Consider the following 24,624-nt stretch of genomic DNA (forward strand, 5'->3'; position numbering starts at 1 on the left):
TTAAAACTAAAGAAAGATCAAAAAACAATAATTGAAAACTCAAATTTAAATTTTGCTTTTCAATTTTAAGTTTCATTACGCACGCGACACATCGGTTAAACGTCAAACCAGTCTCCTCCCCAGGGGTTCTTATCTAGGGACATGGTCAAAGTAAAGGGCGAGATTCATATCAAACCTATCCTTCTAGATCAGACTTTATTACATCCGAATGTTAATCGGAAATTTAAAATATTATAACAATAATAGACCGTCATATATTGTGTTCAATAAGAGGCTGTCAATGAATGTCAACAATTGTTTAAACAAAAAGAAGATTTAAAAAGAATAAATATTAATATTGCTTCTGATTGGTGTAGTTACAATTTTTAAATTTCTCCTATAAACGAAGGGACTCTGTAAATATTTGATCTCAAACACTTTTTAGATTAGCATAAACTTTTATTTCCAGATCTTTTTTAACAAAAGAAATCCAAGAGAATAGACGCATATCAAACAAAAGTCAATTGAAACGATATTGGTAATAGAAAGAATATATCTGCCTGGCAGTCTCAGGACTTCCTGAAAACTTTGAGCACCAATTTCAGCTCCTTATGAAACGCTCCTAATAAAAAAACTATATGCAGGAGTGCAGTGGGTTGGTTAAAAAGAAGCTGTTGGTTCATTGCATCATATTTGATCGCGAAAAAAAAAAAAAGATTTTTAATTTTTGATTTTTAATTTTTGATTTTCAATTTTCAAATATTCAAATATTTTAAAATATTTGAATTTTAGTTTATAAATTTTGAATTTCAAAATATAAAAGTTTAAAAAACATTTAAAAAAAGAATTAGTACCAAAATTTTGATTTCTGATTTTCAATTAAATTGAAAATCAAATGGCCGTAAGGCTACACGCATTCTATATATATACGCCAGTTATAGCCAAGATAATAAAAATGATTTTACTAAGATTTACATGGATGTGATGGTATCTTTATTAGCATATAGAAGCATAGAAAACATAGACAAAAAGAGATCTTTTCCAAAGCTGAGCTATGCAACTTTCAAAATCGCAGATTAAACGTCAATTTTAACTAACCGCGTCCGAGTACGCATATCTTCACTTAAATCTCAGAAGATCAGGATTTTGTTCGAGCTTTCAGCCGAAACTAGAAGCTGTGTGTTCCACAACTAATAATATACCTTGCCCATCACATGGCATTGATTTGTATCCTTTTAATAAATTCCCTCTTCCAATCAAAAAGTCAAAGAGAGGTTAAAGAGGGAATATTTAAACAACCTGGTTTTAATGCAGTTTATGGTAAAATTGTGTTCTTGTTTCTTATTTTTAAAACGTACTTTCTTTTACAGATCAGCTGTTATCAAACCATGCACCATCAGCATTTAAAAAAGATTTTCAACAAAAGAGTAGAAGGCCTAAATACTGAAATATTCAAATCCTATTATATATTTATGGCTGAATTATAATTAACAATCAACTACTTCACCCTTCAAATTGACCTCGTTCAGAAGTTTTTACATTCGAATCGTCAAGTTTATACATAACAAGATATGTATTCTGAAATTTTTAGAATTTTCCTGATCAGTTTTAAAAATATCCAGTTAAAGTTTTAACTGTTATTTTAGAATACTTCACATAGCTATGTAAAATTTTTATTTTTTATTTATTCAGTTGTTTTTAGTTAAAATAATAATTGAGAATACTCAATGATTTGTTTACCCCACAATTCTCCGTTTTCAAGGTCTACTTCAAATTTTAAAATGTTTCAGGCTAATGGCGGAACTTTTTTAAGATTAGCATCAACTACTCTGTCTTGAGTGATAATATGCAGAAGTTCGACTCTCCATTTTATACGAAATTCGTTTTTGGCGGACGAAAGGTTGAATATACTGACTATCTTATGGTTTCTACATGTTCCACAACCATAAGGTCAAAATACGATAGCCGTGCGCGCGTCTTCTATTAGTACTCTTTTTTTTAAAAAAGTTAACTGGAAGGATAGTAGGTCTCCACAATTGCACGAAAGACGTTGCTAAAGGTGGAAATAAAGCTCAAGAAACTGGACTTATTAATGGGAGCTAAGAATATTATCCATGCACCAAACAACACTCAATCCGGCTTATACGTTGTCAGCTTCACTGATGACCGCTGTTTCAAAAAATTGGAAGAAAAACATAGGAAGATTTGCAATATATTTATTTCAATATTCCTAATCTAATACAATAAAAACACACTCATCGTTTTGTTTTAATAAAAATTTGTAAATCGCTTTCATATAATTTCATATAATAAATCATCTTTTTAACATAAATGTTGTGCAGTATAGTAATTTTACGTTAGTTCTAAAGCAGAAATGTTTTACATAAAAATGACAAAGCTCACTCGATGCACATATTTTTTAAATAAAAATATAGAAAGAAACAAAAAGAGAAAAGGTGTATATAAAGCACTTACTAGGGCGAAAAATTTTAAAATGCAGAATGCAGGACAAAATGCAACAAAATATTCTGGAAGATCATCGCAAAACAATTTTAGGATTGTCAGTCAGTGTAACACCCTACATGATATTTGATCTCGAAATATATTAATTCGTCATAATTTATTCATTTATTTACTACATTTACAGAGTAAAAGTTTCTACACACATATTTCGTTGCCGTAAACAATGCTACTGTAATCGAATTTAATTGAAACATAATGAAACGCCTGTCAAAAAACTCCTTTTCTTGAGCTAGATGTTGTTTCGTCCAAGGGATGTTGCATGCAACAGAAGTTTGGGGAAAGGGGAAGAGCGACGCGATATCAATTATTTTTGGGACGGTACCAGTAACTTTAAAGGCCTTTCATTTTATGTCGTACACGATTGTAGTGAAATATCATCAGGAAAAAAACCTGGAATATAGGTTGGCTAAATGAAATTAAATAAAAAATACGTTTTCTAAATAAATAAAGTCCTGAAAAAAATTGTAATAATACTCTAAAAACACATTTTCCTCATCAAATTTTACAAAAAAACAACAAATACGAACTGGCTCGAGCCGACAGAATAAAACTTTTTTTAATGACAAAATTCATACACGTCACGTAATAAATTTAATTTTCTCAATGCTGTCGAATATCTAACAAGTATTGTCACAATTTCAGTTTCATTAATCATTCTATAACTTCCATGAGAAACAACTGATTAGCAGGGACTTCCAAAGGTGTTTTCAAGTCAACTTTTTTTCCAGTTTTCGTATCGTCCGTGTGAAATATAAACTTTCCTTTTACTGCTTCAGTAACATTCGCTGCTTGGGCAGCAGCGCTTCCAAAATTAGCGCCCACAATTAGTTCAGTAGAACCTTTATACCACATAACCAACGCCTTTTCTTTCGCATACACAATTTTCGGAGAATACTTGAACACATCCATGGAACTTCGAATGTGCGTGAGATTTGAAAAGGCAACAGTTATAGCCCTGGATGCTAAAAAAAATATTTCTGCCCGTTTTAAATAGGTTGACATACAGTTTGTTTATTTCATGAGAAGTGTTCTGCAAAACTTTCCATCTTATAAATAACCCTAGGGCTTTGAAGGTATTGGGTGCCCGTGGTCCGTATAACGTCTGACAGAGTTATAGTTATGACAAAACTCGGCACAATTGTAGTATGAAACAAAAGGAATTTGATTTTGCAGACGTCAGCATTGTTGTCAGGTCAGAATTTATAGCATTTTCAAAGTTTGCTGTAGTGGTCATGTCTGATAATTTGTGACATCATCAGATGGTGTAGTTAAATAAAAGGTGAAAAAATAAATAGTGATAGTCACAAGTTTCATAACAATTAGGCATTTTCCACAGGCGCTTTATGTCTCCACTTCCAAATATCAAATAGAGTTAAGAAGTGCTTCTCCTTAGTTTTCAATATTCGTTAAACCTTAACTTTGTTTTTTTATTTGTTGCAAATATTAAAACTAAATTAAATTTTAATGTTGTCGACGTACGGCAATTTTCGCAAGATCTACATAAAGGATACGGAGAAAGAAAAACAGCTGTATGTACAAGATCATGGTATTCAATAAAAATCCAAATGCAGTATTAACAGTGACAATATACCTTCTTTTGTATCATTGCTCCACTTCATCATCGCAAAGCTTTTCCCATCCTTTGTATCTTGCAGGAGCAACTCATCTCCATAATAATTCAAAACAACATGAGGAAGAGTTAGAAGAAAGAGCGACATCAGCTTTGATTGGGCGCTACTGAATCGACTGGCTAACCTTGTATAACTGGTGCCACCCATCATCCAACCGATCTCTCCAAAGCTTGGTTGGTCTTTCAAGTAAGTGCTTAAACTCTCGTTCAACCTTTTCGCAGTAAGAGAAGAGGATTTAAGTAGTGCAAAGTCATCGTTCAAAACCACGTCTGCTTCTTGATTGTCTTTGTTGCCAAAGTATTTAACGCTCTCCTTCACATTGGTTCGTGGTACCACCCAAACCACTCCACCTCGTTGATGTATTGTTTGGAAAAGGTTAGCAAGAATCTTGTGTGAGTAAGGAAGATCTAAAATCATATTTTATTATTATAAAATATATTTTATTATTATTTTACTGTTAAGGTATTAAACGGACTTATTGATACTTATTGATCAATTTTCGCGCAATATTTTATATAGTTAAAACCCCAGTGAAATTTCTTATAACGCAAGCCAGCATTAACGCAGAAATTCATAAATAAACTCTAAAATGGTAAAACTTTATCAACCAACCTTTATCGTAGCTACAGTTGCCATTATTGGAACGAAATTTTTTGTCCACAACCAATCGAGAGATACTTGTCAGTACAAAACCATCAACACCTAGATCAAGCCACCAATTTAAAATCTTCGTAACTTCGCCAACAACCTCTGAACTGTAATAATTCAATGTAGGTAAAGACGCTCCAAAATGTGAATAAAAAGATTGATTTCTATATCCACCTGCCCCATGCCACGCTGAGCCGCTGCTGACCGATTTCCAATTGTTGGTGAAATTTGCATCCCGCCAGATAAACCAATCATGTTTCGAGTTTTTCTGTTTACTTTCTATGAACCATTCATTGTCGTCAGCCACGACAACAGGGTTCATTTGAATCAGAACTTTCATTCCTTGTTCTTTTGAAGAGCTCACTAGTTTTTTAAAACCTTTTATGTCTCCCATGTTTAAATCTAATTTCAAGTCCTTTTTTCCAACCGCATCGTTCAAAACAATCACCTTTGTACCCATGTTTTTAATATACGACAACTTAGCTTTCAACCCATTAACATCACCTTCTCCGTCATTGTCTGAGTCTTGGAATGATTTCACATAAACTTGATACGCAAAAATATTTGACTTTTTTACCCGTTCTGTCGTTTTGCATTTATCAGTGATTGCAATTAGAACAATTGACGCAACTAACAAACCAATCAGAAACAAAAGAAATGTTCCTACTAAACACAGGCGACAGGGCTTGCACGCAGCAACTTCTTTGCCGGACGGTCTGCGGAATTCACTTTTAGTTTTCAGCTCCACATTATAGTCTTCTTTTTTTTTTTTCTCATAAGTTGCTGACGTCATAATTATTTATAGATGTCTAAAATTAACAACATTTGTAAAAACAAATTATTAGGAAATATTTTGAATTCTTCTTTCAAACATTTTTAGGGAGGATGAAGTAACAAACAGAAACAGGGAGGATGAAGTAACAAACAGAAACTACACAGGTTGAACTGCTAAAGTTGTTTCTGGCTGTTCGTGAAATGCAAAGTTTCCGATGAATATGCTAAATTACAGAGCACTAGTTTGAAGACTAAAAATTAACCACTTAGGCTGTTTTCACAATCAATTTTTTAGGGATTCCATGTTGTTTTAACAAACAAAATCAAGTATAGTTATCTTCCAAAATTCCCCCTTTTTTCAGGGAGTAGTAGAAAGTGGGGAGTAGTAGAAAGTGGGGAGTAGTAGAAAGTGGGGAGTAGTAGAAAGTAGAGAGTAGTAGAAAGTAGAGAGTAGTAGAAAGTGGGGAGTAGTAGAAAGTAGAGAGTAGTAGAAAGTGGGGAGTAGTAGAAAGTGGAGAGTAGTAGAAAGTAGAGAGTAGTAGAAAGTAGAGAGTAGTAGAAAGTGGGGAGTAGTAGAAAGTAGAGAGTAGTAGAAAGTGGGGAGTAGTAGAAAGTAGAGAGTAGTAGAAAGTGGGGAGTAGTAGAAAGTAGAGAGTAGTAGAAAGTGGAGAGTAGTAGAAAGTAGAGAGTAGTAGAAAGTAGAGAGTAGTAGAAAGTAGAGAGTAGTAGAAAGTGGGGAGTAGTAGAAAGTAGAGAGTAGTAGAAAGTGGGGAGTAGTAGAAAGTAGAGAGTAGTAGAAAGTGGGGAGTAGTAGAAAGTAGAGAGTAGTAGAAAGTAGAGAGTAGTAGAAAGTGGGGAGTAGTAGAAAGTGGGGAGTAGTAGAAAGTGGGGAGTAGTAGAAAGTGGGAAGTAGTAGAAAGTGGGAAGTAGTAGAAAGTAGAGAGTAGTAGAAAGTAGAGAGTAGTAGAAAGTGGGGAGTAGTAGAAAGTGGGGAGTAGTAGAAAGTAGAGAGTAGTAGAAAGTGGGGAGTAGTAGAAAGTGGGGAGTAGTAGAAAGTAGAGAGTAGTAGAAAGTAGTAGAAAGTAGAGAGTAGTAGAAAGTAGAGAGTAGTAGAAAGTGGGGAGTAGTAGAAAGTGGGGAGTAGTAGAAAGTAGTAGAAAGTAGAGAGTAGTAGAAAGTAGAGAGTAGTAGAAAGTGGGGAGTAGTAGAAAGTAGTAGAAAGTGGAGAGTAGTAGAAAGTAGAGAGTAGTAGAAAGTAGTAGAAAGTAGAGAGTAGTAGAAAGTAGAGAGTAGTAGAAAGTGTTTTTGTGTTTACAGGGTCGCCACCGTGAATACCCAGACAAGCTATGTGTTGAAATTTGTGTTTAGTGGTTTATTTTTCATTCAAAAGTTAGTATTTAGTAAGTAGAAAGGTAAAACAATATAATATACAATATACACAAAAAATCAAAATTAAATATTAAAAAATACAAAAATTCCCTAAATCTCACTGATTTTCCATTAAATCATTCTTTTTCCCTGATCGAATTCAAAATTTTCTTATTTTCCTGACTGTGTGTTTGTTGCTTTTTTTGGATGGCTGCGTTTTCTTTCAACTATCTTAGTACAGTAGATGCAATTTTTGATGAAAACTTTTAGGGGTAACAAATACGCTGATCATCTAACGGTTGGTAGATAATATATTTATTTCAGCAAAAGGTATCTCTATTATCATGACAATATGTTTGACAGTAGTATAGAGTAAATCTCCACAATCAAAACAATATTTGTCAATATAGTGTATCTCCATCGTAACTATATATTTGTATCAGTAGAATGTATCTCCATCATCATAACCGTAGGTGTCGTAATCTAAATAAAAAAATATACGTATTTTTCATAAGCAACAGTTTATAAGCAACTGTAGTAATATCTAAAAGATTAGCAATTTTAGCCTAAGTATTACTGGATATAAGCAACAGAGATGTTTGATTTACATTTCGAGCTTAACTTCTGGGAGGGATGACCATATGCAATATACTGAAAAAATAAATCTGTTACTGTTGTTTGTTGCATTTTGTGCAAGGTTTCGTGGGGCAGAACTGAATGCGATTTGACAGTTGACATTTTGTGCAAGGTTTCGTGGGGCAGGACTGAATGCGATTTGACAATTGACATTTTGTGCAAGGTTTCGTGGGGCAGGACTGAATGCGATTTGACAATTAACATTTTGTGCAAGGTTTCGCGGGGCAGAACTGAATGCGATTTGACAGTTGAAATTTTGTGCAAGGTTTCGTGGGGCAGAACTGAATGCGATTTGACAGTTGACATTTTGTGCAAGGTTTCGTGGGGCAGGACTGAATGCGATTTGACAGTTGACAATTTGTGCAAGACTTTAAGAACCTTTTTGATAAGTGAGGAATTACTCCTTGCAAACGTTCTTTTTATACATTTCAGATTCAATATTCTGAAATAATGGAAATTAGTAAATTCTTATTTTCTTTTGTGTAAAAAATGTTTTTTTTAGTTACGTCAGATTATCAAAGTTCAAATAGCGGGTCTTTTCCGGGGCTTTACCGACTAGTTAATAATGAATAATTGAGGCAATATATAGACAATGTGATTCTTTTCCTGTTTCCTGTGTTTCGTTTATTTCTAATTCTTATTAAATTTAGATTGTAAATAAAAAGTAACAACCAAAACTTACAAAATGAGATCAAAATTCATTAGGCCTAGCTTACCATCAACTTCTTTAGCAAACAATGCTGATGCTGTTATAACCTCCCCCTCCTCCTCATCTTCTACATAGTCATCATCGTCCACATTCGTACTCACAGGACCTGATTCTACAATTGGTTGCATTTCTTCCACTTTAGGTTTCTGCTTTTCAATCACTGGTATTGTTTCTAAACTTTGAGTAAGATTTCTTTGTTCCTGTTCAACCTAAATGAAATTTGACTGCACTTCGCAGAAACCAAAGATTGATATACAATATTAAATGCAAAACAGCCCGTTACACATTAAAACAAATAAGATATAGAACACTGACGTTAAAATAACGAGCCACCTGAATATTTCTTTTGATAAGAAGAAACTGCTAACAAATTTACATAACAACTAAGAAAACAAAGGACACTATGATCATTTTTTTTTCTCTTTTATAACATTAGACGTTAAAAATATTCTCTAACCTTCACCCTTTTAGTATCTGGAGAACCAAGCGAGATAAAAGTTGTCTTTGCGTTTCTAGAATTATGCAAACAAACATTTCATGTATTGAATTCTTGAGGTAATGCATGTGTAAGATAAAAAAAGATAAACCTTTCAGTTGGTGGAAAGTCTGACCTCTTATTGGTTCGTTTCATAGGGCCCGATTCATACATAATACTTTCCAGCAGCTGCGGTTTATCCTCTACTTTAATGTTTGTATCAACAACGTCTGCTTCACTGTCGGTATTACGTTCGTTTTTCATCACTTTAAAATCCTGATTTTTATCTTCAGACCTCAGACCTCGCAGAACATCATAGTTGATTTTACTCGATAACTTTCTCTCTGCGAGCATTGTTTTTATAGCTTCATCGGCTGTGTCGCAAATTGGACGATCTTTTTGCTTTCTTTTGTATGTTTTCTTTTTCTAAATGAAAAAAGTATACATCACCACCTGCAGTCTGTGAGAGATTCCCAGCAAATTTACTTTCTTTATACTTGACAGTAAGAAACATGGTGCTCAGATGATTAATGCTATAGTTCACTACAGAACTGAGAAAAATCAGGGCTGAAACAAAAAATCCATGTTGCCTGCACGTATATCGCATAAAATTTGAATACCTCGTTTACTAGCTACTAAGAATAAAAACATAGCATGTAAGAGACACTTCGACTATGCTATGCTGTGAAATAGCAGATCTAATAATAGATCAAATAATGAACCACACTTCTTTTCCACTTATCCTTACATATAACAGCTATAATATTTTTTTCCGACATTACAAGTGGAACTGTATTACCCTTTTTATTCCGCCTTTACTTTCTTCCTCTTCTTTTCTTTTTTGTTCCTCTTCTTTTTCTTTATATAAAACAAAAATTAAATATTTACAATTAAAAGCTTTAAATGTAGATTCTTAAATTCTCACTAAACTAACCAATCAAAGCAAATGAAAATATCTTGGTACTTTTTAATAGTGTTTTTTACAAAAAAATTTTTTAAACAAACAGTATTTGGTGATGTTCTATTTACCGCAAAAAACTATTTAAATTGAATGTTTTAAAAAAAGGTGGTCAGAATAATTTTTCACCTAAATAATTTTTGTATAAACTGTGAAAAGCAACAGAGCGCAAGTAAGTTAATAACACATCAGCCTATGCTACAGCAGTGAAGATTTAAACAACAGTAGCTAACCTTTCATTTTTAATAAATACTCTTTATTTTCTTCCAGCCATATTTCAGTTTTTATTTTTATTTCATCCTCTGTTAACAGTAGCTGACAAAGAAAAATAGTGTAGTTGCATCACAATTACATCAATCCACAACATACACATACAAAAAAATCATTTACTTTATCAATTTCTTTATCATCGATGTCATCCAACTCAATTTCGTCATTTTCTTCTTCACCCTTCAATACTATTTCGAAGAAAAATGTTTTACATGTGTGGCACACAAATTCTTAAGTATGTCCCTAGCCTTGGCCTCCTATTTCTCCACTCAGATCGGTGTCACATGATATACAAATGTTCTTGACTTATTACAAGCTCGTGAGCTTGTATTAAAACGCAAATGTGTTCTACAAGAATTTACAAGCTCGTGAGCTTGTATTAAAACGCAAATGTGTTCTACAAGAATGGAAATTTTTGCCTCTCTGAGCACCGACACGGGAGTCGTCGTGTGTTCGAATCTCATCTTGGTAACTATTTTTACTTTTTTTTTCTTTTTTCTTTTTTAAAAAGATAAGACAAGTGTTCAAAACACTTGTTTAACTAACTAGTAAATAAAGGTGTTTCCACCAAACTTTTTAAAAGTGAATGTAGGCAGAATTAACTGAATTAATGAATTTCGCAAATTTTGGGGTTTGTGGGTTTGTGGTCTTTCTTCTTCCTGTCAGTCGGTTCACCCAAGACGGACCCATCGAAAATTAAAAGTTCGAGGAATTTTCCGTTCAGGAAGGTCTCACAAATCAATTTTGAAAAATAAGTGTGTAACAAATTTTATTGCGTATCTGAATAGTAAAATATGTCGTGTCTAACTTCGTAACAAAAATCCCAATTTGATAGACAGCTTTTTGTAAACTTTATTCGCGAGGTTGTTTGCGTATATCATACGTCTTGTTGACTTTTGACAACAAGGTAGTTAAGCCTCGGGAACACAAGCAGTTTATTTAGACTCATGCAATACAATTTGTTGCAAGGTCATGGCATATCTCCCATGTAACCATCACATTCCAAATGTATTGTAATGTTTTTTGAACTTTGCGTATAATAAAAGAAAGCGAAGTGTTTGGTTGGACTAACTTTACTTTAATCATTGAATTTAGCTTTTGTGGGATGGACTTCAAATATTGTTTTTCTATTTAAATTCTATTTAAAACATTTATTCCATGTGACAACCTTATTCGAAAGGGATTAAATTTTGCAGATTTTGTGTTTTTTACTTTTTCCGTAGAATTTCGTAAAATAATATACTTGTGTTCGTTCCCTTAAAATAGTTTTTTATCATCTTGGATAAAATATTGCTTGTGTGATACCACCCTGATCCAAAACCAAAATGTTGCAAATAAGTTGTTGTAGTACGTGTCTACAATGTACGCTTCAAAAAATCTTATATCATAAACAAAAAAAGTTTGTTTATATTTTGCATTGTAAATTTGAGCACATTTTTTAAAAAAGTTTTTATTATTTAATTTGCAAGTGAGTTTATCAGCTCTTCAATCTAGCTATCCGTCACTGCTCTCGCTGTTTTAAAAGTTACCAAAAGAACACGAACTAGACGTTTTGTTTAATTATTTCTACATTATTTGTAAAGTTAATCTTTATTATTTTGACTTTAGAAAAATATGAAATTTTTAGTGCAGCAAAATTATAACAAGTCTGACATAAAGAGCTTGCATATTCACAAGAATAATGCTATTTCAGTCTCACAATGCTTGTGCGTAAAACACATTCTCCTTGAAAAATAAAAATGATTCCTTTTCCATCAAGTAAACAAGTAAACAAGAAACTTTTAACCTATTCTTGTAACCATATGTATTTTGAAAATGAAATGCCATGAGAGGCAGCAACGGAGTATGTCAGTGGTATCAAGGAATAAATTAATTTAAAGGAAGAATCTTACTTTTTTCTTCTTTAAACACATCCACTGGTTCTGATTTTGTTTTAGAATCTAATAACAAAGTACTGCTGGCATGACTTTTGCCGCTCTCCTCAAGTTTTTCTGAATTCATATCATTTTCATTATGAATGACAAACAAAGGATTCTTTAAACCTCCATTTTCGTCTAACTCATAAGTATATAACGAGTAGTCAGAAGGTAATTCTTTTCTATAATCAAACGATTCTGCTTCCGATTTTGTAATTTCCAAATCTTTGTGTATAGTTTTTCGTTTTTCTAATAGAACTTCCAGCTTTTCTTGTGTTTTGACTACTTGTGATAAAATATCACTAGACACAAATCTATAATTATCTCCAAGTTCTTGTGCAAACTTCACACGATTTCTTCCAGCAGTGTAGGAAGGGGGATCTGCTTCCTCTTCGAGATCTACTGTTTTAAACTCGTCTGTGGTCAGTTTACCAGTTGCGGTTTTACTAAAATCCATTAGTCTTTTAAACACTGTGGTCTTGCTCATTCGAACTAATTTAACGATATCAGTCATGGTAACATTGTAGCTAAAGAGTTTACCAGCAATAATTAAAGCTGAAAAGTAACATGCGATAGTTATCCAAGATCATTACAAATATAATATGAAGTCATATATTGTTAATATTGGAATGATGAAAAATATCTGAATAAAAATGTCATACCAGCTCCACATAATGCAGATGGTCTCCGCCCGAAATGTATCCAGTCTTTTTTCATACGTGCCATAATACGAAGCGCTGTCATTGATATTTCATTCTCTTTCTCACCAAAATCAAGTTGGTGTGCAAATCGATGAATGTACAAACTGGGGTCTATACAAAGAAAAAAACTGATTGATTTGATAATTAACCTTGAACCAAGTTATGATACCTCTCATTGGGTTGCATAACAGTTCTACGCACCCAACTAACACACTACACAGACCTCGTGCTGCCAGACCTGTGCACTAACAGATCATCTAAACTTGAAAAAGCAAGTCAATGATGTTTGAGCAAGCTCAACACAATGATGATAAACTATGAACCAATAAACCGAAAATCCAATTTCTCCAGATTCTCGGGAAAAAACCAAAAATAAAATTGTAAGGATAGTCCTTATGAAAGTTATTATACTTCCCTAATTTTGAGTAATAGTCAATATCTAAGGCTATGATAGGTATGAAACTGAAAAATTTTGCACTAGGTATCATAATCATGCAGCATTGCAAAAAAAAGTTATTAAAAAAACTAATCCCCCCCACCCTACCCGGCGAAAAGGGTTAACATGAAGTGGTGAAATTTACTTAAACGGGGTTATTACTATGATTATAGGTGCAAATATAATATGGCGTTCTCTATTATAAAATCCCTGGATTATAAATTTGCTCAAAGACAAACAATGAGTATTATAATAATAAATATTCATACCAACTATGGGACAATCAATACACAGTTCTCGAGCAAGTTGTAGAAATACTCTACCCAAAGTTACAACGTCACACTTAAAAAAAGAAATAGAGGATTGTTCAAAATCAATCTTGAAAAACTTTTTCACCAGATAAAAATGTTATAGCAAAAACATTTTTGAAAGGATATGGTGTGCAGAAGTATGAAAACACCTTATATACTGCAGATACAATGCTTCTGAAGTTTTTTAAATCAACTCTTTGCTATCTTTTATTTTAGACACATTTTGAAACATACCTGAACTACGTCGCAAACATCAAGCAACATATCTGTTACACTCAAGTTAAAGAAAAATATGTACAATAAAAACAAAATTATTACTTAACAGTTAACTTGAACTTTAACTTGCACTATCTTTCTTTGTCAGTACTACATCAATCATGTTTAAAAACTTTGATAAACATAAATTGGAAAATTTCTGCTTGCCTTTAGTTGAAAATTTATGTTTAAATTTGGTGATATATGAAACTTTCAATACAAAAATATAAATACCACTATTATATAATACAAAGAAATTAAGAAAAACTTCTTTAACACATTTTGTTCATAAATAATTCACACATACAAGTGTTATATGTTGGCTTAAGTTTTTTATTTTCACTGCTGGCATTAGGATATTTACACTGGATTTAATTTGAAAGCAAATAATTTTAATAAAGCGACCACATTTTGTGCCAAGTGAAATAAAACAAAACAAGTGAAGTCTTAACTCTAAAATCTCCTAATTGTCGCTGACATCAGCATAAGAATTTGGCATGAATTTTGGGGTCCTCAATGACCGGAAGTGGATTATTTTGTAGTGTGGCCATGCTAGAGAATGCAAATAGCACATTTTAAACAGTGTCTTCATGTCCTATGCACGTCTTTGCAGCCCTAATTTTGAAAGTGAAACTTTTGTCCATATATCAAAAATAAAAAATCAATATTTTTGTCTAGAATTGCAGTTCCCTGTTTAAACTGCTGGTTTAAACAGGGCCTAATTAACTTGAAAACGGGTGAAAATAACTGACCTTACTCCTGCGTGGGTAACTAGGGACTACATGGGACGAAATTAGGACCAATTTCCTAAAGCTGGGTCAACTGACCCGTTTCGGAACAGATGGGCTAATGACGTCATTAAAAAACCTTAGAAACCCTTATCTCTTCAACTGTTCGTAAAAAGCAATCATCCTACACATTTTCTTGATCAGCAGATTATATCTCCTTAACTGCTGACAAAAACCGCGCAATCAACGTTTCAAGTTCCACAAAACACAGGTGACAGCTAAAAAAAATCGTGAAAAAAAATCTTTGAGCATCGACAGGTCATTGTTGACGTCAATAAAATTCTTTGTTATTTCTTTTTTTGCCTAAGTGGATTTTTCCACGGGCCTTACTAGTCTATATAATAATACCTTAAAAAAAAGTGAAAAAAATTATTGTTTATTGACAGGTCATTGTTGATATCATTAAAATTCTTTGTTATTTCTGTTCTTTCTACAGAGAGTGTGTCTGTCTGTCTGTAACAAGCAAAGTGGATGTGTTTATTTTCCTTTAATGAAGCCGAAAAAGTTACGTCTTAAATGGTAAATTTTCACTACTTCAACGTCAATATCTTAATTTAAATTAATGAAGTCAATACAGTGCACTTAAAACTTTCAGGTCAAATAACATGGAAACAAGGTGGTGACGTCAGTCATTTTTAACTGCGTAGGTAACTAGGGACCACCTGGGACCAATTTGGGCAAGTTTCCCAAGCCTGGTCCCAAATCCATTTCGGATTGAACAGGTTGATGACATCATCAAAACACCTTTAAGCCCCAATATCTCTGATACTGTGTGTCAAAGATACATGATCAATACATTTTCTTGATCAGCGTTTAAGATCTATACGATGAAGGCAATGGGTACACAAATTTCCAAAAAAAATTGTGTTTAGGCGTGTCTTTGCTGACATCAACAGAATTTTTAAACCCTTATATCTCCTAAGGCGTTAGTAGAAAACCTATAAATTATCATATACATTATTTTCATCAGTGTTTCAACCTCTGTACATTACAGGCAACAACAAAAACTAAATTTCACCAATTTTTTGTTGCTTATGCACTGCTGACACCAGCAAAACATCTAAAACAACCTATTTTTCCATTGTACTTTTCCTAAGTGGATTTTTCCATGGGCCTTATCGACTAGTATAATATAAAACTAAGTGACAAAAAACGAGACAACATTTTAGTGTCTGCATGAAATAGATTTTGTGATTTCTATGTCATGAATTTTTACTGCATGTATGATTAAGGCTCAGTAAAACATTATCAATAATTCTTGTGTTGCCAATCTTCCTCAAAGTATTATTGAATATATATATGTAGATTTTTACTACAAAAAACAGGTGATTGTGTAGTTGTAACATAAACTATGAACAAGAGTGACATACATGTCAAAACAATGTAAACTACAAGCTTTTGGTTGCAATGAGGGATAAACAAAATATAGACACAGAAAAAAATGAAAATGATACGTGGCGTCTTTTCTGTTCTTGAAACAAGATACAAACATGCACCAATTACATGAATAGTTTTCCGACCAGATGTAAACCTTTTGCTGACAGCCATTTTGTAAAACATAAATGCGGAATCTAAGCAATGATGACTCATTTTTAATTGACTTCCCATTTGATTGATCAGTTGCTTACCTGAAAAAATAAAATATAGAAAGAAAAAATTGGCTTTATTATGTAATAGCCTATGCCAGATAACTAGGAAACCCTCCCCATGAGCTTCAAACGCAAATGTCAAGTTAGACCCAATTTAAAGGGATAAATGTATGTAACATTTAAAGAAAATTTCCATGGTAAACACGTCAAATTATATGTATAATTTTCTATATAAAAATGGTGTAACACCGAAATTAAAACAATTTTTAGGAAAGAGCAGCCAGAAAGATCGATTGTATTTTATTTCCATGGCTACCTAGAAATATTATAATACTTCTTTAACTTTTTTGTGATTTAAGAAAGTTAACCTGGAAATAACCTGTTAAAATGTCATTTTTTTAATATTAGGTTAGATGATCTCGTACACTAGCACATAAGTATTTGTGCCTTTTTTTTTATTGTTTTCTCAACATCCTACACATTCATTGAAAGAGTTATTTACATCCCTTTATTTTCCTTAACTGTCACAATAAAATCAAAGCACAGACAACTCTCACTCATCAATATAGGAAGTGTGTTCATGAAAAATGTTTTAGCTTGCAATAAGAAATACACACAAAGCGTATATAGCAAAATCATAATATTTTAAAACCAGGTTTTCACGTAAAGAAGTTGTGATAAATCTTCAATTCAACATCACATCTGCATTTTACCTTTGTTGTAAAATTATTCTTAGGCTTAGGGATGTTTGTGGTATTTAATTTAATAAATACAACTAGCACCACTGTATTGTTTTCAGGAGGATGAAAGAGGTGTGTGGTTATAACTTTTTTTGTGAAGTTGCAGAACTATGATACTATATCTATCTAGACACCTGTCTGTAAACGTTTTAGGTCCCTACCACCTACTCCTTTAAATTTTTTTGAAATATTTATAATTATAAAATATAATAACTTCCCAAGGATTATGCTTTAAACTTGAAACTTCCAACATTTATTTTATCAAGAGGAACTATTCTAGAAATTTTTGACACACGACTCACCTGGTTTTTCGATTTTAGGCATTTTGCTTTGCAGAATATTTAAAACCCAGGAGATATGTTAAATAACTTTTAGTCAGCTACCGAAACTTTAAACATTGTTAAAATTTGCCACAAGTTACTTAGTTACCTAAGGATTTTTTTCTGGGAAATTCCACGTGAAAAAATACATGCATGCTGCAAACCACGCATGTAAATACTTTTTTTAAAAATTTAAGCATGAAAGGGCTATACAAATCTTACCAAGCTTGAAATTCATCGTAATTTTTATTTCAATTATTTTACCCTGTAAAATTGAAAGTATCTCAAATTTACTCTGTAAAAATAATTTTTGCATATATTTTTGTTTACCCTTTATAACGTTTAAATTTCTTTGAGAATTGAGGGTTTTTTATGTTTTAGCTACTAAAAACAGCGAACTAACAGTTTTTAAAGTTAGTTTAATAAGATATTAACTTACTATTAACTGTGAATAACTCCCTCTTTATCCAAAAAAAAATCATTATTAAGAAATAAATAGAAAATAATATGCAATAGGTTAAATGCCATATAAACAACAACTTATTGAGGTTCAAAATTTCCTAGGCCTACGTTGTTTGTAAGCCTTCATTTCTGGTACTTCCAAACTTTGGGGAATTTGTCCATGTGGGCATGCTTTTGACTTTAGTGAAACTTTTAGGTTACATGTTAGGTTATCTGTAAAAAAATCATTATGTATATACCTGGTAGTCACACATATTTTATTTTTGATATAAGCAAAGTTCAGTGTCGCGTATGCCTTGCACTTTTCAACCAAGATTACATTTTGGGCAAAAATATTGGGTTTACAGTATAAAACATACCACTACAGTCTATATATATATTGGTGTCTATATTAGTGAAAGTAGTAAATCAATTTTTCCAGTAAAAAAAAATAATTGTTTCATTTATTTGTATCCTTGAAAAACAACATAAGGATTGTTGAGCTAGAGAGTTATTAAGTGAATTTTATAATAGTTCAATTAAATCTTTTGTCAAGAAGAAATGTATTGAAACAGTTTTTTTGTTCATGTGTGTTTATGTGTGTAAATGTTTCCTTTGTTTCTTTACTATATTTAGTTGTGTACCTTTGGGGTTCTTATACATTGAGGCATGATGTCAGTATCTTTGTTCTCTTACGTAGTCTTGGTGAATTTGAAGTTTGGTTTCGAAGACTTGGTATTTTAAATCTTTTTGTTTTCAATAAGTTTAAACTTATATCAATTGATACCTTACTTATTTCTTATACATGATGTGGTCGGCCAAGGTAGCAGAAAATCAAAACATTGCTTAAAACGAGAAGTTGTTACTTGCTTATTAAAAAATGTTGGTTTTATAATTTTCGATCTAGCACATTGGAAGAATCACAGTGGATTCAAGTATAGAGGCTATTTGTAGTCGTAGTGTAACAAGAATTATGAATATTAAACAGATATTCAGCAAGGTAAAATCGGATATCCGTAATTATTCAGTCAAGCTTGTGATATTCGATGAGTCGAATATAAACAAAGCGAGACTTAATAATTACGATATCCGATTCTAACGTGCTGAATATATCTGTTTTATCATGCACCATTGGAAAGGAATCATTATCTAAAGTGGCGAACCTCTCCATATTTTATTTTATTTTTATTTGGGTGAAGGGTCTCCTTAAGAGACAAGAGAGGAGTTGAACGTCCTCCACCATACCTTAGTTTAAAGGGGCGATTGTGGAAGTCCCATGAAATGCCACATAGTGATGGTGTCACTTTAAAAAACACCCAGTCCGGTCTGTGAACGGTTGGTGCTAGGAAGGGCATCCAGCTGTAAAACAATGCCAAAACTCTTTATTAATGGCCGTAAGAATAGTTGATCAGACAAACTGCGTAAACGGGGCTGGAACTCTTAGGAGTGAAGGAGTCGCGCACGGTAGGGCAGATGTCAGATGTGAGCATCTTCAGACCGTTGTTACCCAGCTATCACATCACAAGGTAGATAACACTAGGTTGAGGATGGCTAGTGTAAATGTTGGTACTCTGAGAGGTAGAGCAGGTGAAGTAGTTGAAATGTTAGAACGTAGATCTGTTGATATGTGTTGTGTTCAGGAAGTTAGGTGGAGAGGAGGTTCAGTGAGATTTGTGGAAGGTAGGAGGGCAAGGTATAAGCTTTTTTGGATTGGTAATAGTGATGGATATGGAGGAGTTGGCATATTCGTTGCAGAGAAGTGGGTAGAAAAAGTAATAGATGTTATGCGTGTTAATAGTCGTATTATAGTGATAAAGTTTTTGATAGGTAATAGGATTGTCACTTTTCTGTCAGTTTATGCTCCACAGTGTGGACTCAGTGAGGAAGATAAAGATAAGTTTTATTATGAGTTAATAGCAGTCACATCAAAGTTTGGAGACACTGAACTTGTCATGGTGGGCGGCGACTTTAATGGTCATGTTGGGAAGTCATCTGAAGGTTATAGAGGTGTGCATGGAGGCTATGGATTTGGGAGCAGAAATAAGGAAGGGGAGAGATTGCTTGAGTTTGGAATGGCAACGGACATGGTGGTTTGCAACACATCATTCAGTAAGAGACAGAGTAGGCTGATAACATATGAGTCAGGTGGTTGTAAGACACAGATAGATTACTTTTTGGTTAGAAAGTCAGACAAGAAAGTGGTGAAGGACGTGAAAGTTATATCGGGGGAAGAGTGTGTTTCCCAGCATAGGTTGCTGGTTTGTGATATTATCTTGAAGAGTGTCAAAGAAGCCAAGGGAAAGTACAGGCCCCGTCGAAAAGTCTGGAAGCTGAAGGAAGAGATTGTAGCAAGACAATTTAGTGCAAAAGTTCAGCAGTTAGCCTACAATAGTCAATGTGATAGTGACAATGTTGAAAGTACTTGGACTACTTTGAAGAATTGTCTTCTAGAAGCTTCTGATGATACCTGTGGGTGGACGAAAGGACCAGCTAGACATAGACAGACCTGGTGGTGGAATAATGAGGTTGACCAGTGTATAAAGGAAAAGAGGAAACTTTGGAAAGAGTGGAAGTCAGGTGGTAGTAAAAATATTTACTTAGAAGCTAAGCGTCGCGCTCATACAGCAGAGTATAAGGCAAAATCAGAAGCAGAGAGAAACAGATTTGCAGATGTGTTAAGAAGGGAAGACCAGCGCAATGAGGTATTCAAGATAGCAAAGCAAATGAAGAAGACTAATCAAGATATTGTAGGTGAGAAGTGTATACGTAATGATGAAGGTGTTTTGGCTAGCACAGAGGAGGAGAACAGGGTAGCTTGGAAGAATCATTATCAATGGTTGCTCAACACTGAGTTTGATTGGGACGAGGATAACTTGTCTGATGATGATGTCGTAGAAGGGCCAGCTATGCAGATCAAGACAGAATGGGTAGTGGAGGCTATTAGGAAATTGAAGATTGGCAAGGCTGCAGGAGTATCAGGTATTGTTGCAGAGATGGTAAAAGCATCTGGATATATTGGAGTTCAGCTTATAACAAGTCTTGCTAACCAGATTATAAAGGATGGTGCTATTCCGAGTGAGTGGGAGTCGAGTGTAATAGTGAATTGTTTCAAGGGCAAGGGTGATGCATTAGAAAGGGGTAACTATAGAGGTTTGAAGTTGGTTGATCAAGTAATGAAAGTTATTGAAAGAGTGATTGATAAGTTACTTAGAGAAAGAATTGATATAGATAAGATGCAATTTGGTTTTGTTCCAGGGCGTGGCACTACAGATGCAATATTTTTACTCAGACAGCTTCAAGAAAAGTATTTAGGAAAGAGAAAGAATCTCTTTTTTGCCTTTGTAGATTTAGAGAAAGCTTTTGATAGAGTGCCACGTAAAGTTATTTGGTGGGCTATGAGAAAATTAGGTGTGGATGAGTGGCTAGTTACGATGGTTCAGTCTATGTGCAGCAATGCTAGAAGTCGTGTCAGGATTAACGATTCACTTAGTGATGAATTTAGTGTAAATGTTGGTGTACATCAGGGTTCTGTACTTAGTCCTTTGTTGTTTATTCTAGTCTTAGAAGCGCTGTCGATGGAGTTCAGAACAGGTTGTCCATGGGAGTTATTGTATGCAGATGATTTGGTTCTCATAGCAGAGTCGATGGAAGAATTAGTTGAAAAGTTTGAGAAGTGGAAGAAAGGACTAGAAGAGAAAGGGCTGAAGGTAAACACAGCAAAGTCTAAAGTCATGATAAGTAGCATTGCAGCCAAGTGTGACCTTGTAGTTGGAAAGTAGCCTTGTGGAGTTTGCAGGAAAGGGGTTGGTAGTAACTCAATTTTTTGTCAGACTTGCAAGCATTGGGTACATAAGAAGTGCAGTAGTATTAGTGGAAGGTTAAGAGCTGACATACAGTTTGTATGCAAGCGTTGCAAAGGTGAGATTATAGAGAATGAAGTATTTCCAGCTTTAATGATGTACAACAGTGGCTCGTTAGAGATAGTTAAGAACTTCTGTTACTTAGGTGATATGTTGGGCAGTGAAGGGGGTGTTGGAAGAAGTGTTACTTGCAGGATAGGTTCTGCTTGGAAAAAGTTTAGAGAGTTACTTCCTTTATTGACTAGCAGAGTCCTGTCAATTGAGGTAAAAGGTAGGTTGTATGAGGCCTGTGTAAGAAGTGTTATGTTGTACGGTAGTGAGACATGGGCAGTGAAGCAGGAAGATCTTGACCGTTTAGAAAGGAATGATATGAGAATGGTTAGGTGGATGTGTAATGCCAGTCTGAGAGACAGAAAGAGTTCAGATGAGCTAAAAGCAGGCTAAGTCTCCGTAGAATAAAGATGTTATCCAGATAAGAAGATTGAATTGGCTGGGGCACTTGGAAAGAATGGAGGAGGATAATTGGGTAAGAAAGTGTAGAGACTTGATAGTTCCTGGGGCAAAGCCCAGAGGCAGACCGAGAAAGACTTGGCAGGAGGTTATAAGGACAGACTTGATAGAGAGGAAGTTGAGTTTAGATCTAACACAGTCTAGATCAGATTGGAAGAGGGTCATTAATATACCCCGTCCAACCCATGCTAGCATGGAAAACGGACGTTAAGCCGAGAATGATGATGATGATGATGATTTAGTTTGTTTTGTTTTTGACTTTTTCGTTGTTCTTGTTGTTTAAAACATTCGCGCTTCATGTTATTTTCAGCTCCCCATCTGATTGCTTATCCTTTGTGTACTACTATCAAGAACAATAAAAGATGGAGTGTGATATAATACATTCTTTGTTTGATAACTTTTTTATCTTTAAGTAGTTTTAACTCTCCATCTGATTGACTTGCATGTAATTTTTTAAAGGAATTATATATATAAAAGAAATATAAGTGCCAGAGAGACTATGGAATATCTCAAGCAGATATTCGATATCGGACATCTGATAAGATATTCGACTCTCGGCTAACAACTGGACAAATATCCAAAAATATTCTGTCAGACGCTCCTGCCTGAGGTGCATGATAATTATTGACATTAAGTGTGTATTTCATCATCATCATCATCATTCATCATCATTCTCGGCTTAACGTCCGTTTTCCATGCTAGCATGGGTTTGACGGGGTATATTAATGACCCTCTTCCAATCTGATCTAGACTGTGTTAGATCTAAACTCAACTTCCTCTCTATCAAGTCTGTCCTTATAACCTCCTGCCAAGTCTTTCTCGGTCTGCCTCTGGGCTTTGCCCCAGGAACTATCAAGTCTCTACACTTTCTTATCCAATTATCCTCTTCCATTCTTTCCAAGTGCCCCAGCCAGTTCAATCTTCTTATCTGGATAACATCTTTAATTCTACGGAGACTAAGCCTGCTTCTTAGCTCATCTGAACTCTTTCTGTCTCTCAGACTGGCGTTACACATCCACCTAGCCATTCTCATATCATTCCTTTCTGAACGGTCAAGATCTTCCTGCTTCACTGCCCATGTCTCACTACCGTACAACATAACACTTCTTACACAGGCCTCATACAACCTACCTTTTACCTCAATTGACAGGACTCTGCTAGTCAACAAAGGAAGTAACTCTCTGAACATTTTACAAGCAGAACCTATCCTGCAAGTAACACTTTTTCCAACACCCCCTTCACTGCCCAACATATCACCTAAGTAACAGAAGTTCTCAACTATCTCTAACGAGCCACTGTTGTACATCATTAAAGCTGGAAATACTTCATTCTCTATAATCTCACCTTTGCAACGCTTGCATACAAACTGTATGTCAGCTCTTAACCTTCCTCTAATACTACTGCACTTCTTATGTTCCCAATGCTTGCAAGTCTGACAAAAAATTGAGTTACTACCAACCCCTTTCCTGCAAACTCCACCAGGCCACTTTCCAACTACAAGGTCACACTTGGCTGCAATGCTACTAATCATGACTTTAGACTTTGCTGTGTTTACCTTTAGCCCTTTCTCTTCTAGTCCTTTCTTCCACTTCTCAAACTTTTTAACTAATTCTTCCATCGACTCTGCTATGAGAACCAAATCATCTGCATACAATAACTCCCATGTATTTATGTCAGCTTTAATGTTGGTTAGTTAGCCAATGCAGATATCTTTTCCTGTTCCTTCAAAAATTTACATTTTTTACTGTAAAATGTAATATGTATACCTAGTTTACAGAATCTTGTGGCTCATACAAGTTTAGTTATAATTTTTTCTTAAAGAGTTGGTCTGTTTTTCATTCTAGCTAGATATCCTAGCTCTGCATACAGAAATGATGATGTGCTGCTCCACTATGTATCATCATTATTGTCACACTCTCCTGCTATGCCTTTATCTTTTTGTTTAGTATACATTTATAATAAGCATATTTTTTTTTGGCTTGACCCAGTATGCTTAGTAATCATAAATCGTTTTGTGGTATTTATTCTGGCAAAATACAAAAACGTTATTTGTGACAGGTTGTTATGTCAAACTGTAAATATACTTAATACGTGTGTCTTAAGGCCATCTATGGTTTATCTGTATTAATGCTAGTTGAATTATTGTGGTAAATCGATCGAGTATCAAACATATACCATGTTAGAGAGTGATTCCCAGAGCTTAACTGACCCAAATCTTTTTGCATTAAAATAAATCATGACTGGTTAAATTATCTACAATTCTCCAACTTTTCAAAGAATCAGTTTTCCAGAAAGATGCCTATTTATTGTTATTATTTTAATAAAATAAAATTGAATTATTAAATTAAATTAATTAAAAATTAAATTAATTAATTACTAGTCGATAAAGCCCGTGGAAAAATCCACTGAGGCAGGATAAAAATGAAAAAGAACCGTCATATGAATTTTGATAACGTCAGCAACCCACCCACAAAAAAAATTAGAACCTTGTTATCACGTTGGCTCTATTGTGTAAGCTTACAGTGCTGATTAAGAAAATGGCCCGTTAAAACCCCAATTTTGTTTAGAAATTTGTATCCCTCTTACCTTCATCGTATAGATCTTGAAACACTGATCAAGAAAATGTATAGGATTATGTACTTTTGACAAACAGTTGCAGAGATATTATGGTTTGAAGGTTTTTTGATGACGTCATCAAACTGTCTGTTCCGAAACGGATTCGGGGACCCAGGTTTGGGAAACTTACCCAAATTGGTCCCAGATTGTCCGTAGTTACCCATGCGGTG

At 34.1% G+C, this 24,624-nt stretch overlaps 2 protein-coding genes across 3 annotated transcripts in view; both read right to left on the reverse strand.

Moving 5' to 3' along the window:
• Nucleotides 1-2,988: 2,988 nt before the first annotated feature.
• On the reverse strand, nt 2,989-5,618 carry LOC130656833 (neutral and basic amino acid transport protein rBAT-like). Its single transcript, XM_057459771.1, has 3 exons — nt 4,746-5,618; nt 4,094-4,540; nt 2,989-3,464 (listed from the first exon to the last, which is right to left on the reverse strand). Exons 1-3 carry the CDS (start codon nt 5,572-5,574, stop codon nt 3,154-3,156), a joined length of 1,587 nt encoding a protein of 528 aa, XP_057315754.1. The 5' UTR covers nt 5,575-5,618; the 3' UTR covers nt 2,989-3,153.
• Nucleotides 5,619-7,216: 1,598 nt separating this feature from the next.
• The window catches only part of LOC130656832 (transcription factor IIIB 90 kDa subunit-like), a 35,115-nt gene continuing 17,707 nt past the window's right edge, over nt 7,217-24,624 (reverse strand). Inside the window, exons 4-15 of one of the 2 annotated variants that reach the window (XM_057459769.1) lie at nt 15,833-16,006; nt 13,570-13,601; nt 13,294-13,366; nt 12,550-12,699; nt 11,864-12,442; nt 10,092-10,159; nt 9,935-10,016; nt 9,543-9,601; nt 8,856-9,169; nt 8,726-8,780; nt 8,276-8,477; nt 7,217-7,406 (exon numbers count right to left, since the gene is read on the reverse strand). In XM_057459769.1, the coding sequence (XP_057315752.1) occupies nt 7,363-7,406; nt 8,276-8,477; nt 8,726-8,780; nt 8,856-9,169; nt 9,543-9,601; nt 9,935-10,016; nt 10,092-10,159; nt 11,864-12,442; nt 12,550-12,699; nt 13,294-13,366; nt 13,570-13,601; nt 15,833-16,006 (1,832 nt within the window). In that variant the 3' untranslated portion in view covers nt 7,217-7,362. The remainder of the gene's footprint in view (nt 7,407-8,275; nt 8,478-8,725; nt 8,781-8,855; nt 9,170-9,542; nt 9,602-9,934; nt 10,017-10,091; nt 10,160-11,863; nt 12,443-12,549; nt 12,700-13,293; nt 13,367-13,569; nt 13,602-15,832; nt 16,007-24,624) is intronic. The other variant, XM_057459770.1, reaches the window with a different exon arrangement.

The sequence above is a fragment of the Hydractinia symbiolongicarpus genome, chromosome 9 (genome assembly GCF_029227915.1).
Source record: "Hydractinia symbiolongicarpus strain clone_291-10 chromosome 9, HSymV2.1, whole genome shotgun sequence".
In the NCBI taxonomy this organism is placed as follows: domain Eukaryota; kingdom Metazoa; phylum Cnidaria; class Hydrozoa; order Anthoathecata; family Hydractiniidae; genus Hydractinia; species Hydractinia symbiolongicarpus.